Here is a 19,583-nt window from a genome sequence, read left to right on the forward strand (position 1 = left end):
TTCAATTTTCTGAGTTTAATAAATGTTTGCTGTTGTGTTCCAGGTTTAGTGTTACCAGACCCAAGTTCATCTTCCTTGGCACGTTTTAATACAACTACCTATGCCATGGCTCAGTGTGAAGTAAGTACTAAACTTCTTGAGTATGTTCTACAGCCACTTCAGAAGTCACTGATGTGCTCAGAGTAGCACTTTCTTCTTGCAATAAAACTGTTTTTAATATTATTCCCTGAGAGAGGCCTGAAGTCTTGATATAAGCACATAGGAAAGAAACAGTTTTCATGGAAAGTAAGGCTGCAAGTTTATGTAAGTTACAAGGTCATCTGTATTAGAATTAAAATAACAAACAAAATATTTTACACTGTGAACTATGACACACATACAGAAAAGTGTAAAAAACACCTCTATAGCCCGCACTCAGGTGAAGACAGGAAACACGACTGATGCCCCAGAAGTGTGCCCTTCTAGTTGGTAGCAAGCCCTCCCTCTCTGCTGTGGGCAACTGCTACTCTGCTGCTCATGGTAAGGACGTCCTTGTTTTTGTTATGTTTTTACACTCGATGTATGCATCCCTACACAAGAGGATTTAGTTTTAGAATGTATGTAAGTGGAATCATACTGTATATGTCCTTTTGTGTTGCAGCATAGGTGAGTTTCATCCACGTGCAGCAATAATATGTTCAACTGTATTTCAATATATATGATGGTCCATTATATGAATATATTGTAGTTTATTTACCCATTCTATTATTGAGGAACCCTTGGATATATGTCTGGCTCCAGTCAGAAAAATAGGAACTATAACAGTTATTTTAATGGAGACATTTTATTTTATCTATTTATTTTGAAAAGCTTTATTTAGGTGCAGTTGATATACAACTGATGTACATATTTAACGTATATAGTTTGATGACTTTGTACATACACATACACCCATGAAACCATCACCACAAAGTAATAGATATATCAATTACCTCCAAAAATTTCCTTGTGCTTCTTCTTTGTTGTTGTAAGAACACTGTTTTTGTTTGTTTGTTTTTTATGCTTCTTTGTTGTGTGGCATGCGGGGTCTTAGTTCCCCAACCAGGGATTGAACCCTGGGCCCCAGCAGTGGAAGCTCGGAGTCCTAACCACTTGACTGCCAGGGAATTCCTGTAAGAATGCTTAACATAAACCCTTTTAACAAGTTCTTAAGTGCATTTAACCATATGGTTAACTATCGGCACAACGTTGTACAGCAGATCTCTAGAATTTATTCATCTTGCGTAACTGAAACTTTGCACTCACTGACAGACATTTCTCCATTCTCCTCTCCCCGCAGTCACTGACATTCACCATTCCACTCTCTGCTTCTATGAGTCTGACTATTTTAGATTCTTCTTATAAGTGGAATCATGCAGTATTTGTCCTTCTGTGACTGGCTTATTTCACTTAGCATAATGTCCTCTGGGTTCATTCCTTCATTTTAAAACAGAGAATTGGTTAAACAGACATTGGAGGACTAAAAATGCAAAAAGCAAACGGTGAGGTGACACAGAGGCAGGAGAAGCTACCATCTCTGGAGCTTGAAAAACAAAAGGAAAGGGTTGGGGTTTAAGAACCTAGAAGCTTAGAAGACGGGGCTGGTTCACAGAGTGTAGAAGGAGACTGCAGACCAGGACCCACTGCTGCTGGAAGGAAGGGCTCTGCAGGCAATTACAGAATCGTTGTGCACTAGGCAAAAGGAAGCACCAGACTTTTCAGAGATGGTAAACACTGGCTCTTTGTCAATGCTAATTTCTGGGACACAAAGCACCACCAATGTCCACAAGTCAGCCTGGAGCTATATCATACAGGAGGCAAATGACATTTTGGGCTGGGACTGTGTCTCAGTGGACTCAAAGGGACCGTGAATCTAACCTGTGGTTACTGAATATATAATTTGAATAAATATACTAAAAAACTGGTATGATCCATGCATGATCTCTGCAGTCTGGGGAGTGAGGGAGGCCTATTACGGTAAGAAGAGCCAGATGGAAGCCCTGAGGCCTTCTCTTTGGGGTAGTCTGGTAGGCAGAATTTGAATTGACCTTTAGAATTAGTTTTTGCCACCTGCTGTACATACCCTGTAAAATCCCCTCCCCTTGAGTGTGGGGAGGATCAGTGAAAATGATAGAATATCATTCTTATCATTAGGTTACTCATCAGTTGACTTTGAGTTAATGAAAAGGGAGACTATGCTAGGTGGACCAGACATAATAAGGTGAACTCTTTACAAGAAGGTTGAGTGTCAGAGAGATGCTATTATGCTGACCTTGAAAATGCAGCCCCCGTGAGTTTTATAGCTGCAAGGAAATGAGTTCTGCTAACAGCCACATGAACTGGAAAGAGGACCCCAAACCTCAAATGGGATACCAGCCTTTCTGATACTTTGATTTCAGCCTTGTGAGACTCTGAGCAGATTACCCAGCCATGCCAAGCCCAGATTCTTGACATGCATGACTGTGAGATAATAAATGGGTATTGTTTCAAGGAGCCACATTTGTGGTAAATGGTTACTCAGCAATAGAAAACTAATGCAAATAGTAAAGCAAAAGCAATACCAATATCCTGGGGGCAGTTGAAGAGGGTAGTGCAAAGATTTGAAAAATGCAGGGCTGGTTGTCTTTTTCAATCTCTTTTAATCACCTACTTGCCCTGTGCAAAAGCACATAGATAATGGAGAATGCAGTACTTTATTGAAGCTTAATCAAATGGTGTCTGTAGTTTCAGTTCCTATTCTGCAGCTCTTATATTTATGGGAGAAAAATTTTAAGAAGCTCTTGTACCTGGTTCATAGTTACCAATCTTACAAATGCTTTTGTTCCTTTTATACCAATTTGTAGGTTCGGTTTTGTGCACAAAATGATTTGGTTGCTTTTTTGGCTGATGATAATTGTAAAATAATAGTGATTTTCAGAAATATCTCTATTTCAAAGATGTTAAAATGTAAAAAAAAATGTGCATCTTAGAATTTGTAGAATATGGTCAATGATAAACTTGGTAATAAATTCAGGGAAGCAGTAATAAAATATGGCATGGCATATTTACAAAAAGAATCAGTGGACATAACTGGCAGCAAAATGAAGACAGTGGAAGGGAGAATTTGTGAATTAAAAGACAAACCAGAACAAGATGGAGAGAGAAAATAGAAAATACAGCAGAGAGGATAAAAATTGTAGGAATTAAGTGAGAAATTCCCAGCAGTTGGCCCAAGTCCTGAAAGGTGAGTAGAGAGAGCAGAGCAATAGTTAAAAATGTCATAGCGGAGGCTTTTTCAGACTCAAGACTAGATCCACAGATGCAAGAAGCTTAGAAATTCCAAGCATGATAAAGGAGAATATATTCATGTCTAGATACATTGTAGAGCTGCAGAAAATGATGAAGAACAAAATCTTTAAGTCATCCAGAGAAAAAAGATTGATTACCCTAAAAATAATAACAGAGGGAATGATAGTTGAATTCTTAAAAATTTCAACAGAAGCTGGAAGAGGAAAGATATATTCAATGTATTATAAGAAAATAACTGTAAACTATCTATCAAAAATGAGGATGAATTTTTTATTTACAGATAAATGAAAATTAAGAGAAGAGGATCTGTCAGCAACAAAATCTCATTAAAGGAAATTCTAAAGAGTGTAGTTTAGGCAGTAGGAAACTGATCCCAAATGGTAGGTCTAAGATAGGAAAGGAAAAAACAACAAAGAAAGTGGTAAATATATAAGCAAATGTAAATTAGCATTGACTGAATAAAACAGAATTAAAAAACAAACCAAGATGGACTTTCAAATGGAGATAATAACATTTAATTCAAAAGAGGGTAAATGAATTGAAAGTATTCCAAGATCCATGTATTGCTCAAGAGGAGGGTAAGGATTTGATCAAATTCAGATTTGTGGAGTTAATTGTACATGCTTTAATTTCTAGGGAAACTACAAATAGGATAGGAACAGTATTAACAAGTTCAAAGGTGAAAAAGTAATTATAACCATATTTGGCTAATCTAACAAGACAAGAAAGGAGAGGAAGAGAAACAAGGAATAGATGGGACAAATAGCACAAACTAAGATGATAGAAATAAATCTCAGTAAGTCAGTAACTAAAATGATTAAAAGTGAAGAAAATTACGCCAGTGAAAAAATAAAGATTGTCAGACTAGATAAAAATAAAATCTAACATATACTGTCCATAAGGGAAACATCTAAAACATAAGTATACAGAAAGCATTAATATCTAAACATTAGCTAAAACAAGTTACATAAATATCAGATAAAATAAAATCTAAAGCAAAAAATATTATTGTAGGTAAAGCAAGTCAATTATATAATAAAGGTTATTCTACCTGGAAGTCACACTAATCTTAAATATATATTGACCATATAATGTAGTCTAAATATAAATAATATGGAATTTGACAGAACTACAAGAAGAAATAGACAAACTGACAACTACAGTGGAAGATCTGAACACACATTTCTCAGTAATTGACAGACAATATTTGAATAAAATGATTAACAGAAGTGGACAAATATGGAAAGTGGACAAATATAGAACAGTTCACATAACACATGCTGAATGCATTTTCTCTTTAAAATCACAAAAACATTAACAAAAATAAGCAGATGGACCACAAACTAAGACTCAACAACAAATGTAAATGGATTGGACTCATGGAAAGTATGCTCTCTGACCATGAGAAAGCTAAGTTATAAATCAATATTTTAAAATATATGTTAAATTCCTAATGTAAATCAAGAAATACCTTTTTAAGTAAACTATGAATCAAAGGAGAAATTCTAATGGATATTAGAAAATAGTTTGAAGTCAGTAATAAAATACTACATATCAACACTTGTGCAATGCAGCTAAAGCAGTATTTAGAAAAAATTTATAGCCTTATGTACATAAGATAGACAAGAAGAAAGCCTGAAAAGTTAATGGGCTAAGCATCCATTTTAAGAAGTTACAAAAAGAAAAGCAATTTATACCCCAGGAAGGTGGAAGGCAAAAGTAAAAAAAAATAATGAAGTAAAAAAGTAACATAAAATAGAATGGAACAGTAAAGCCAATAGTTTCAACCTTGATAAAACTAACAAAATTGACAAAAGTGTGACATGGTTCATTAAGAAACAAACAAAGACACATAAAACCAATATGAAAAATGATAAAACAGGCATTATATCTGGGGCAGATAGTTAAAGATAACTATTGAAATCTATTTGAGTAGGCCACAGGGTGCTCAGACATTTGGCCAAACATTATTCGAGTGTGTTTGTGACTGTATTTTTGGATAAGATTAACATATAAATTGAGGGACTAAGTAAAGAAGATTGCTCTCCCCAATGTGAGTGGGCCTCATCTAATCAGTTGAAGACATGAATAGGTCACAAAGACTAACCCTCCAGAGAATCACTTCTTCTGATTGACTACTGAGCTGGGACATCAGTCTTTTCCTGCCTCTGGATTTGAACTGGAACTTTGGCTCTTCTTGGGTCTGAAAGCCTGCTGGCTTTTGGACTGGAACTTACACCATCAGCTCTCCTGGTTCCCAGGCCTTCAGATTTGACTGGAACTACATCATTGACTCTTTTGGGGCTCCAGCTTGTTGACTTCAGGTCTTGAGATTTCTAAGTCTGCATAATTATGTGAACCAATTCCTTACAATAAATAAATATATATAAAATATACATATAAATATATATTTATATAAGATAAAAACATATATATATATATATATACACACATACATAAGGATACATAAAAAGATACAGATATTAAAAAGAATTGGCTCGCATGATTATGAAACATAACCAATAGGAGATATAGATATATAGATACAGATACTGATATACATTCCTGGTGTTTCTGTTCCTCTCGAGAACACTAAGGCAGATTTTGGTGCTTAGAAGAGAAGTGCTGCTGTAACAAATACCTACAAATGTGGACGGCTTTGGAACTGTAAAGGAGAGGGGATGGGAGAGTTTTGAGGTGCATGTTAGGAAAAGCCCAGATTGCTATGAAGGGATTGTTGGTAGAAATATGGACATTAAAGGTGATTCTGCTGACAGCTCAAAAAGAAAAAGGGAGAGGTGGAGAGAAAGCCTCCATCTACTTAGAAAAATATATAAATATTCATGAACAGAATATTGGTGGAGTGTAGATGTTCAGGGCCATTCAAATGGAAATGAGGAAGAGCTTATTGGAAATTGGAGGAAAGGTGATCCTTGTTATAAAGTGGCAAAGAAATTGGCTGAAGGGTGTTCTAGTGTTTTGTGGAAGGTAGAACTTGCAAGCAATGAGATTGGATATTTAGCAAATGAGATTTCTAAGCAAAGTATTGAAGGTGTGGCTTGGGTTCGCCTTACTGCTTACAGTAAAATGCAAGAGGAGAGATATGAATTGAAGAAGGAATTATTAAGCAAAAAGGAACCAGAAATTAGAAATTTAGAAAACTCTCAACCCAATCATATTGCAAAAAAAGAAAGCTTGTTCTGAAGAGAACACTGAGGGTGTGGCTGAACAGCCACTTGATAACAAGATCACGGGTATGACACAGGGATTTAATGAGTCATCTCAGCAGAGGCCAGGAATAGAGATGGCATTAAACCAGCAGAGACACTGCCAGTTTGAAGTAAAGGGGACAGAGAAAGCCAGGGAGAATGAAGGAAAGCTGTCAGACTTCTTGGGTTCTACAGAAGAGGACCTAGAGCTATGTGGCTGTGAATTTGCACTATTCTTAAAGGAAAGGCAAGAATGACCCGAAAGGCAATTCAGAGATCATAAGGGCTGCCACTCACATCATAGCCCCAGGGGACAAAACTATTTGCTCCTCTGTTTCAGAGGCAGAGCTTCTGTAGAAAGCCATGTGGGCAGGTCCCATCTAGCTGAAGGGGCAGGGTCACCCCACAGAGGAGTGGGGGGTGAGGGTGATGCTGCCACCTCGGTGGGCCAGGAAGGTAGGACATTGAGGCAAAGAGGATTATTCTGGAGCCTTAAGATCTAATGGAGTCTGCCTTGCTATGTTTTGAACTTGCTTGGGACCTGCCACCCCTTCCTTCTCTCCTATTTCTCCCTTATGGAGTAGGAAAGTCTATCCTATGCCTGTCCCAACATTGTATTTTGGAAGCACATAATATGTTTGGTTTTATAGATTCACAGCTTGGAGAGGAAGTTTGCCTCAGGATGAACTGTACCTCAAATTTCAAACATACTTGATTTAGATATTTAGATGAGACTTTGGACTTCAGGCACTAGGGATGATGCTGAAATGAGTTAAGACTTCGTGACTGTTGTGCTGGAATGAATGTATTTTTCATATGAGAAGGACATGAATTTTGTGGGGCAGAAAACTATGAAATGAATTTTGTCTCCTGCTAAATTCTCATATTGAAACCCTGATCCCCAGTGTGACTGTATTTGGAGATAGTGTTTTTAGGAGGTAATTAAGGTTAAATGAGATCATAAGGGTGAGACCCTAGTCTGATAGTATTGGTGGCCTCTTCCATGTGAGGGCATAGTGAGGAGCCGGCTGTCTGCAAACTAGAAAGAAAATTCTCACCAGAAACCAACCACGGTGGCACCCTGATATGAAACTTCCAGCCTCTAGAACGAAGAGAAATAAATCCCTGTTGTTTAGTCACCTAGTCCATGGTATTTTGTTTTGGCAGCTGTAGTTGACTAAGACACTCTCCAAATTATTTTATGTGGCTCCTGTAACCTGATACCAAAACCCGATGAGGACAATATTAGAAGGGAAGATTGTAGTCTAATCTTACTTGTGAACATACAGAATTCTTCTTTTGACATTAATGAGTATATTGTTGGTTTTATACCTGTTGTGAAAAATAAAGGTTTTGTCTTAACTGAAAACAGAGCTTTAATTTTTAGCCACTGATTTAAAAGATTATTGAGGGTAAGGCTAGGATAACAATGTTCCTATGGCTGTTAAAGACAAAGGTACACAATCCAGGCTTTTGGCTGAAAATACAGAAGCATTCTTTGAACTGTAGTTTGAATTTTAACAAGAACATGTGTGGCTTTATCTGTGCTGATAGCAATGACATTCCTTGGAACACTTCAAAGATTATATACATTGTTTTCAGTATATTTCATCGTTATTGCCCAGTGGTAGAACATCTTCATAAAACACATACCAAATCTGATCTTTTGTACACTCTTAGCTCTACAGTGGGAATTCCCATGAAATGCTGAACATAATGAATTCTTTAAAAAACATTGCTAAATGGAATCCAGTTATATATAAAAAGAATAACACAGCATGACTAATTTGGTATTATCCCTGATACACAAAGTTTGACTTTAGAAAATGAATGAGCATAACATAGTAACAGATTAAAAATAAAAACCATATATCAATAAAAGCATAAGAACATCTGATAAAATTCAACATTCTTTTATGATACAAAAACAAAAGCAAAACCCCTCCTCCCAACTAGAAATAGAAAAGAACTTCCTTAATCTGATGGAAGGTATCAGCACCAGCAACAGAATTCATAGCAAACAGTGTAATTAGTGGTAAAATACTGAAACTTTTCCATTTTTATATTTAGGGACACGACAAAGATGCCTGCTATGACTATTTCTAATCATTATGAAATGCAGGGTCTTTCAATAAATTTTTAGAATTAATAAAAGAGTTTCACAAGGTGGTTAACTACCATGTCAATGTACAAAAATCAATATACAGAGTATATTGTATGTACAGAATATATTGACTACAATGTAATATACAGAAATAGATATATATCACATCAATATACTCAAATGTCTTTCTATGGACGAAGAAGAAATATTAAATAATTACCTTTTTAAACACCATTTACAATAGCATAAGAAATCAAGTATTTAGAAACAAATCTAACAATAGCTAAAAGGCCTCTAGGAAGAAATATTATAAAATTTAAAGAGGGACACTTGAAAAGGCCTAAATTAAATAGAGAGTAACACTATAACCCTAGATTGAAAGACTGAATATTATAAAGATATTAATTCTCCCTTAACTGATAATATATCAGTTCAATCAAGATTCCACCAAGATTGAAGATTCAATATAATATATCAAGATTCAATATAATCTTGATTAAAATCCTATTTTTTTATGGAATTCGCAATTTATATGGAAACACAAAAAGCCAAGAAAGTAAAAATGCTTTTGAAGAACAAATTGGCACTAAAAAGTATCAAGACATTATAAAACTACAGTAATTAAAACTGTATGGTATTTGCAAAAGCATAGACACATAGACCAGTGGAACACAACAGTTCCCAGAAAAAATGTATTAGGAATACTTAATTTATTATAATGCTAGTAGTGTAGAACAGTGGGAAAAAGACCATTAAAACACAAGCCTTAGAGTGGAGATAGATACTTGTAACACATACAACTAACAAAGGCTCATATCAAGAATATGTGAGGAGCCCTGTAAATCAATACAAAAAAGACAGTCAACCCAGTGGGAAAGTGGCAAGAAATTTAACAGGCTACTCATAAAAGAGGAAATCCAAATAGACAATAAACGTATTAAAAGTTCTAAACCTAATGAGATGCCACTAGTTAAAATAATTAAAATAAAATGACTATAAAAGCAAGTGCTGGTGCGTATTTGAAGCAATATGAACATGCATATACTATAATTTCATTTCTAGAAATACATCCTACAGGAATGCTTGCACATTTTATTCAAGGAGATGCGTAGAAGAATGTTTGTAACAGCTAAAACACAAGTGTTCATCAAAGTGTAGAATGAATAAAGAAATTATGTTATGTGAATATAATGGAATGCACTATAGTAATAAAAATGAATAAATTATAGCTGCACACAACATCATGAATGAATCTCTCAGCATAATGTTGAGTGAAAAAAGCCAGGCACAAAAAAGAACACACTATGAGCAAAATTAAACTATGGTTTTTGTGTTAGTTTCAGCCTATTGGTAGTGATGCTCTTGGCTAGGAATGCCCGGGGCACTCACCTGGGCCATAGTACTTGCAGTGAGTCCCACAGACATTCCTCTCCACCACCACAGGGCCCATTGTTGTGGCTGGACCAAGCCTTGTGGTTCTTATTATGATAGCAGGATGTGCTTCAGTAAAAACTATCAGGGAACTTTGAGGAACAGGATTGATCACTCACAGGTCCTGGAGGGTACATGGCATACCCAGTGGCCACACAACGAGGTGGCAGGTAGAGAGAACGGGAGAGAAAGTGGACCCAGGGCTCTGCTTTTGTTAAGATGGAGGGTAGGGTGTCTCGGGTTTCAGGGTTTCACTATTGTCTAATTTAAAGCTTAAGAGCAGGATTCAGGGCATGGGAAGGGATAAACGGGTGGCTCAAGTGGTCAGTTATCTAGGTTGCTGAGGGCTTTCTGAAAGGAAACTTCATGGCTGGGGGTGACAACTCCTTATATGGTTGTTATGCTGGTAGCTGTGTCATAGGCAGGCAAGATGTTTATTCACAATGGATGTCTTTTGTAATGGATGCCTCAGCAATCCAAAGTTTAATATCATGCACTTACACTACAATCCAAAGTTTAATCTCAGGCACTTACACTACAGTAGTGTTTAGGGATGCAGATGTAATGTGCTAAAATTCTAAACAAATGCAAAGAGATGATGAAAGGTAGTTTCCTTTGGGGAAGGAAGGCAGTTGACTGGGACACAAGAGGGGCTTCTTTTGCCATAGGCGGTATGTCCCTGGTTGTTTGCATCATAATACTTAATTAGCATTATATATTTGAGTTATGCCCTTTTTCCATTTAGTTGCTACACCTCACACTGAAAAACTAGTTTGCAAAAAAAAAAAGGAGAGAGAGAGAGGATATAAACAGACCAGCTGGTGAAGTAGAGGGTAGTGATTGTGAAGGATGTGGCTGTGATCTGAGGGTGGGAGGGTGGCATATGGAGAAGGCAGCTAATGGAGGTGGGAAGACTTGAGTTTCAGTTGTGCCAGGCATTGTGCTGAGAGTTGCACACGCAAGGTGGATGAGGACTCTGTCCCAGTGAGGCTCATGGCCCTACCAGGAAACACGTCTATTAGCAACAGGCAAATCTCGCTGGTTTTAAAGTTCCAGCCTTCAGTGTTAGGCTCAAGTATTTTGTTGGGAGACTTGTTGATCTCTAAAGTATTAGCCACATAGAAAATTGTACCAGGAATCAATCCAAAAGCAGACTTTTAAATTCGCCACACCAAAAAAAAAAAAAATTAATCAAATGTTATATGAATAGTAGTACACTGTATTTCATAACAGTGGTCACATGAATTAACAATGGAAGATACTGAGAAAATAAACTGGGCATTTGGGGATTTAAGCCACATGTCTGATGCCACCTTGAAATGAAAGCAAGCTTAAGAAGTAATTTACTAACCAAAGCTTTTTGCTTTGCACATCATCTATTATTTCTGTTCCTTATTATTTGGCCTTATTCTCTAAAGAGAGTTTATTCTGTTAGCCAAAAAACGTGCTCATACAAACCCATAGGACTTTCTAAGAGTCTACGACTAAGGTGTGCTCAGGGCTGTGTTAGCCTTTCTATAATCTCTACCAGCTCCCCCCACCCCTAAATCCCAGTTACAACTGCTATCACCACCACAACCATCTCATGTATATTACATATTATGTGTAAAGAAAATAGCAAAACACTATTTTTATTCTCTAGAACCATATGAAGTACCATATGGAGTGTATGCAACTCCAGGAGGGCTGCCCTATAGCCTCCTCACTAAATTATGCACTATAGTGTAACAGGGAAGAGCAAACTCTGACTCCATGATTCTGTTTCTTTTACTTTAACGTTTGCTTTTCATTGTTTTTGTTATTGTTACAATCACTGGCCTGCCACAGGGAACCCTGCCCCTCTTCCTGACTGCTAAACTAAAAGGCCTTTGTTCACCTCACAGGGAGACATTCTGACCCTGCCCACCTGTGAATTGCTACAGAAAAGAAGAAATTAACACATCCCCTCCCCAATGCAGGCCAAGTGAGCAGGAGATATTTTGCAAGATAAATGCCCTTTTCACTTTACTTCCTCCCCTCCTCCCCCTCTCTGTTCTATAAAAGAAACTGGCAACCAGACCCCATAAGGTGGGTTTTTTGGGTACACTAGTCTGCCATTTTCTCAGCCTGATGGCTTTCCGAATAAAGTCCTTATTCCTTGCCTCAGCACCTTGTCTCCCAATTTATTGGCCTGTCATGTGGCAAGCCGGCTTGGTAACAATATGATCTTCCAAAGTAAAGTTTAAAAATTTCTAAACATAAAAGATGGCGACCCCTGAGTGCCAGTATTTCTACACTGTGAAATAAGCAGGGGTTTGCATTTGCACCATTAGTCACAATTATTAATCACAATGATTAGTTTCTTTTGCTTTCATTTAATGCCTAATCTGGTGTGGGGGAGGAAAAATTCTTGTCTACCTTCTTTGGGTCTTTGGCTGGGCCTAAGACTTAAATTGACGTAAGACAGATTAACAGGAGAAAAGCATACACATTTTATTGAATTTTTACATGTACATGGGAGCCTTCCCAAGAGAAAGAAGACCTGAAGTGACCAGAGTAAGAAGCTTTTACACTTTTTTAGTCAAAGAAACAGTAAATTTGTGAAGAATTGATAGACAAAGTGGTTTGGGTTATGGGTAATGAATGGTGAAGTAACAAGGAAGATATGGGTTGTTTAACAAGGTTTGTTTATGCAGCCTTCATGGCCTTAAATTCGCTGTGTCTGGTGATAAGAATGTCTTCCCTCCTCCTGGTACAGGGAGGGTGCCTTTCACAGGGGAGGTCTATATCTTGCCTTCAGGAGGACAAAGGAGGGTCACAGTGTCCTTGCATGGCTGTTTCTCAAGTATTTTAATTCAAATAATTAATATGTCAAAGTGGCATATTTTGGGGTGATATATTCTGAATCTTTTTACTAGGTACCCTCAGGGATAGAATTCTTATCTTTAGTTTCTAGTTCATTTCTCTATTACCCACTGTGGATGAAATCTACCTGCTCAATTTTTTTTTTTTTTTTTTTAATGTCATGGTACCTCCACATGGGATGGAATGATGGATGTGAAACAACACCTGCTAAAGAGAAGGTGCAGGTGGGAACAGCTGTGTCCACTATTGAAGCATTATGGCTATGGTTTTGTAGGTTGACATATTTCTAACAAATATACTAAAATAATAATTTTGTCACCCATTATTAGGAAGCATTGTAATGTTCATGACTTCCATTAAGAGTCCTGAATTCTTCACAGTGATCTCTTAAAATTTTGTTTTCCCTAACTTGTTTTTCTAGGCTGATCCAGTTGAGAACATATTTGAACAGAATCTAAATATCAAGTTTTACATCAGTTCCAGATCCACATCTCCATCCTCATACAGTGGAGACGAAGCAGACCAAGTGAAGGTGCCTCTCTGGGGTAGCTTTGCTTCAGAACTTTTCACTTGTAACAAACAAAGGGAGACTGAATCCCATTCAGAAACATTGCTGTTTCTCTCCTAATCAGATGCATTGCTTAGGAAGAGTCTATAGAGAATATTAAGTTTAACTGATAACACAGGAAGATTTGAAATTCAAATGAGAAAACTGCTCCTGAAAATCAGTGAAAAAAGAAAAAATTCTACCTGCACTTGAACAGAGAACTTAATGATGGGGTCTACTATGAAGCAAGGATTTAAAAGAGCAGAGAGCACAGTTAGGTGAATGATGAAATGGTCAGTAAAACTTGTGGTACAAAGCATGAGGGGACATGGTCTGGCAGGGAAAATTTTCTTGTTATTTGCATTGTTTTAATTAACATTACAGAGTCATGCTGTAACAGGAATATTTTACACAATCATATCATAACATCAAGTCTGGTATTATGTAAGGCATAAAAATACATTTGCTAAACAGACTCACAGACTTCGAAAACAAACTTATGGTTGCCAAAGGGGAAACATGGGGTGGAGGGATAAACTAGAAGTTTGGGATTAACAAATACACACTAGTATATATAAAATAGATAATCAACAAGGACCTCCTTTATAGCACAAGGACCTCTACTCAGTATTCTGTAATAACCTATATGGAAAAGAATCTGAAAAAGAATGGATATGTTTATATGTATAAATGAATCACTTTGCTGTACACCTGGAACTAACACAACATTGTAAATCAACTATAATATAAAATCAAAAAAAAAAACAAACAAAAAATACAAATAACCCTCAGAGACCTTCCATCATGCAAGAAACCACAAACAAACAAAAACAAAACAAAGAAATACATTTGTGACTGCACTTAAAATTAAAGATAATTTCATATCTCCTATATAATGGGACATAAAACAACTATTTGCCCTTCATGTTAATCAGAGAGCTTGACTCTCTGCAAAAGAAAATGTTTCCTCAAGTGAAAGGGTTTGGTGTCTCCCAGCTCATATTCTCCCTCTTCAAAAATGCTATTCCCTTCTTTCTCTGCATCTCATTCACCCTGAATAATCTGGGCAGGGTTCTTTGCTGCCCACTTTGGAATTCTGGAGGCGAGATGGAGAGTTCTTCTGGAGACATGTGGTCTGCTTTGGAAAATTTCAGTGTGGTTTATAGCCAGGCCAGACCTTGTTTTCAAATTCTGCTCAGAGCCTCTAAAATTTTGATAACACTTTTATTTTATTGTTTTAAATTTTTAACAATAAAATATTTCCATCATGGAAGAAGGTACAAGGAATAATCTATCACAAGCCCATAAACCTACTACCCACAAATTTAGCAAAACAGTTTGCCATTTTTGATTCAGATAAAAAGAAAATTAATTTGATACTGAACAGTTGAGCCCATCTAACTTCATTCTTCTTTTTCCTGGGAGGTGATTGAATATTCTGAAATGGTGTGCATTCTTCCCTTCACCTTCTTATATTTTATATCATCAGCATGTATCCTTCAAGTTCACAGGATTTCTTGGTCTGCTTAAAACACACAAATATTATCCCTATTGTTTTACAACTTATTATTTTCACACTATTTATTCATGTCAAAACAGCTCATTAATTTTAACTTCTGTGTAGTATTCCAGTGTATAAATATACTTGGATTCACATAACCATGCTCCTTTTGATCAGTTGATGACTTTATTTCCTTATTACAATTTCTCTATTATAATGAGCCCGTTGGGACCCACTTGCCTATATACATATGGGAGAATTTGTTAGTTGTTGGGTGGTGAAATGCATATTTTCAATGTAAAATTTTGCCAACTGATGGCTTAATTTTTTTGAAACAATCACAAATTTTACAGAAATATTTCGAGTATAAATTTATTTTTCCTAGACTATTTGAAAGTTGTCATTTGATTTTCCATCACCTTGAGTTCTTTATCTTGTACTCTGACCAATAAGAATATTCTCCTACTTCCTATAATATATAATACAACCATCTCACTAACATTGATGCATTACTATCATCTAATCCTCAGACCACTTCAGGTATCACCAACTGTCCCCATGTGTCCATTATAGCAAAAGGATGCAGTTCAAAATTGTACTTTGCTTTTGGTTGTCATCTCTCATTAGTCTCTTTCCATATAGAAGAATTTCTTAGTCTTTCTTTTACTTCATTACCTTGATACTCTTGAAAGTCACAGGCTGGTGTAGAAGAGAATGTCTCTCTTTTTATACAAGTGTTTCCTCACGACTTGATTCAGATTATGCATCTTTGTTAAGAATATCACAGAAGTGATACTGGGGTCTTCTCATTGTACCCTGTCAGGTGGTATATGATTTTGACTTATTCCATTATTGATGATGTTTACTTTGACCTCTGCACTAAGGTGAGATTTTTCCAGGCCTCTCCATGTTGAAATTACTTTTTCTCCTTTGTAATTAATAAGTACTTTGTAGAGAGGTACTCTGAAATGGTAAGTACCCCATTTCTCACCAAACTTGCAATTTATTTATATCTGTATGGACACATAGTATTTTTAATTTTATCCATGGCTTATAATCCATTATAGTCTTAATTTATTCTGGCATTCAAATGGCTGTACAGCTCATCTGTATTTTCCCAGCCCTAGATTTAGCCATTTCTCCAAGGCACTCTGATTGCTTTTAGTGGAAAATGGTATTTAGAAGTCAATATCTGGGTGTTAGGTGTGCTTATTGCTATTGGGGTATCAGTATTCCAGAACTTTTTATTGGATAGAGATGGAGAAAAATATAATATATATCAGTCTCTCTATATGTATCTATTTATCATCTATTTGTCCATCTATCATCTCTACCTACCTAGCTGTCTACTTACTTACCTATAAAAACTATGAGTTCATACACATATTCATACCTCTAATTTCAATCCAACATTATAGGGTTCATTCTCGTTTTCTCTCTTTCCATATTTGTAGCTCCTTTCTGTGATGATAGTGAGAAACTTGCCTTTTATTATTCTCAATATGCTTATTATTTGAGTGACTCTATTCTCTGTGACCAATCTGCCATCTCTGCAGCTAACCCATCACTTCTCACACTACATGGGCTCTGCGTCCCCACCTTAAATTACCCTCCATGTGCATGCTCTTCTCACTTTGCTGGGCAATAGAGTTTTTAAAAACCAGTTTCCACTCTCACTTAGCAGCATGTAAGAGTTCTCATTTTGTTATACCCATGTCAACCGTTGCTGCTACTAGACATTTGAAATTTTGTAGTTCTGATGAAGTGGTGTCTTATTATTGCTTTCATTTTGTCATGCAGAGATTTTTAATTCTAATTACTAAAATTTATCAGTCTTTCCTTTTATTGCTTGAGCTTTTTAATTGTTTTCTAAGAAATCCATTTCTATAGTATCCTTCTGTCCCCAAAGGTTTGAAAAGATTTAAAGTTTTGCTTTTTTGCATTTAGGTCCTTAAATCACCAGGAAATTATATCTTTGTTTGCTATGAAGTAGGAATCTAACTTTTGCCACCCTGATACCATGAAAGTTAGTTGTCCAAGTACCATTCACTGACTAGTCTATCATTTCCCTAATAATTTGTAATGTCACTTCTGTCACATACGAGCTATTTTTAGTTAGTTACTTATTTGTTTTGTTGTAAAATATACATAACATAAAATTTTCTATTTATTCATTTTAAGTGTAGAGTTCAGTGGCATAAATTACGTTCACAATGTTCTGCAAACATCACCATTACAGTATTTATTTCTCAAACTTTTCCATCTCCCCGAACAGAAGTAAGTTTTATCCTCATTAGACAATAACTTGTCATTTCCCTTCCCTTCAGTCCCTGGTAAACTCTGAAGTACTTTGTGTCTCTATGAATTTGCCTATTCTATATATTTTATATAAGTAGAATCATACAATATTTGCCCCTTTTTGTCTGGCTAATTTCACTTAATATCTTCACATTTCATCTATGTTATAGCATGTGTCAGAATTTCAATCCTTTTTAAGGCAAAAGAATGGACAAGTAGATCAATGGAATATAATAAAGAGCCCAGAAGCATACAGTGGACCAAAGAGAGTCTCTTCAACAAATGGTGCTGGAACAACTAGACATCCACATGGAAAAATATAAACCTAGACACAGACCTTACATTCTTTATAAAAATTAATTTGAAATTGATCATAAACCTAAATATAAAATGCAAAACTACAACATAGGAGAAAATCTCATTGACCTTGAGATTGGTAATGAGTTCTTAAATATAAAACCAAAAGCATGATCCACTAAATTATTGATAAGCTGGACTTTATTAAAATTAAAAACCTCTGCTCTGCAAAAGACAATGTCAAGAGACTAAGAAGACTAGCCACAGACAGGGAGAAAATATTTGCAAAAGACAAATCTGATAAAGATTTGTTATCCAAAACATACAAAGAACTCTTAAAACTCTACAATAAGAAAACAAACAATCCTGCAGCTTAGCACCTTGGTATTTACCCGAATGAAATGAAAACTTACCTCTACACAAAATCTTGTACGTGGATGTATATAGCCACTTTATTTATAATTGTCCAAACTTGGAAGCAACCAAGATGTCCCTCAGTAGGTGACTGGATAAATAAACTGTGATACGTCAAGACAATAGAATATTATTTAGTGATAAAAATAAATGAGTTATGGAGCCATGAAAAGACATAGGACTCTAAAGTGCATCTTACCAAGTGATAGTAGCCAATCTGAAAGGGCTACATACTGTATGATTCCAACTATATGACATTTTAGAAAAGGCAAAACTACATGCTGTAAAAAGATCATGTAGTTTCCAGGGGTTGGGGGTGAGGTGATGAACAGGCAGAGTAGAGAAGATTTTTATGAGAGTGAAACGATTCTGTATGGTGCCATACTGATAAACATATGTCCTTATACATCTGTCCAAACCCATAGAATGTACAAGGCCAAGAGTAAACCCTAATGTAAACTATGGACTTCGTGTGATTACGATGTGTCTGTGTAGGTTCATCAAGTGTAACAAATGTACCACTATGCTGGGGGATTTTGATAAAGGGAGAGGTTTTCCTTGTGTGGGGCAGGGGCTGTATGGGAAATATCTGTACTCTCCCCTCAATTTTGTTATGAACCCTAGAGTGTTCTAAAAAAAATAAGTCTCAGTAAAAAAGTCTATTTCCAGTTATTTATTGCTCTTATGTAGAAATATGATTAACTTTTGTGTTAATTTTGTGCCATGACTTCGTCAAATTCATTTAACAGTTCAAGATTTTCTTTTTCTTTGACATTACTAGGCATTTTCTATTCAGATAATTAATCATGTCATCTGCAAATAAGATAGTTTGATTTCTTGCTTTCTGATCTGTATGCCTATTATTTCTTTTTCTTTTTTTTAACATCTTTATTGGAGTATAATTGCTTTACACTGTTATGTTAGTTGCTGCTGTATAACAAAGTGAATCAGCTATACATATACATATATCCCCATATCTCTTCCCTCTTGCAGCTCCCTCCCTCTCACCCTCCCTATCCCACCCCTAGATGGCTTCACAGGACCAGATGGCTTCACAGGCGAATTCTATCAAACATTTTGAGAAGATCTAACATGTATCCTTCTCAAACTCTTCCAAAATATAGCAGAGGGAGGAACACTCCCAAACTCATTCTATGAGGCCACCATCACCCGATACCAAAACCAGAGAAAGATGTCACAAAGAAAGAAAACTACAGGTCAATATCACTGATGAACATAGATGCAAAAATCCTCAGCAAAATACTAGCAAACAGAATCCAACAGCACATTAAAAAGATCATACACCATGATCAAGTGGGGTTTATCCCAGGAATGCAAGGATTCTTCAATATACACAAATCAATCAATGTGATAAACCATATTAACAAATTGAAGCAGAAAAACCATATGATCATCTCAATAGATGCAGAAAAAGCTTTTGACAAAATTCAATACCCATTTATGATAAAAACCCTCCAGAAAGTAGGCATAGAGGGAACTTACCTCAACATAATAAAGGCCATATATGACATACTCACAGCCAACATCATTCTCAATGGTGAAAACCTGAAACCATTTGCACTAAGATCAGGAAAAAGACAAGGTTGTCCAGTCTCATCACTATTATTCGAC

At 36.1% G+C, this 19,583-nt stretch overlaps 1 protein-coding gene across 1 annotated transcript in view; it reads left to right on the top strand.

Annotated features, from left to right (window-relative positions):
* Positions 1–43: 43 nt before the first annotated feature.
* LOC103016617 (serine/threonine-protein kinase MRCK alpha-like) overlaps positions 44–19,583 on the top strand; it is a gene marked incomplete at its 5' end in the record, with an annotated part of 52,296 nt that continues 32,756 nt past the window's right edge. The window contains 2 exons of the mRNA XM_057539299.1: positions 44–120; positions 13,316–13,426. Of these exons, the coding sequence (XP_057395282.1) occupies positions 44–120; positions 13,316–13,426 (188 nt within the window). The remainder of the gene's footprint in view (positions 121–13,315; positions 13,427–19,583) is intronic.

The sequence above is a fragment of the Balaenoptera acutorostrata genome (assembly GCF_949987535.1).
Source record: "Balaenoptera acutorostrata chromosome 6 unlocalized genomic scaffold, mBalAcu1.1 SUPER_6_unloc_5, whole genome shotgun sequence".
Classification (NCBI taxonomy): Eukaryota; Metazoa; Chordata; class Mammalia; order Artiodactyla; family Balaenopteridae; genus Balaenoptera; species Balaenoptera acutorostrata.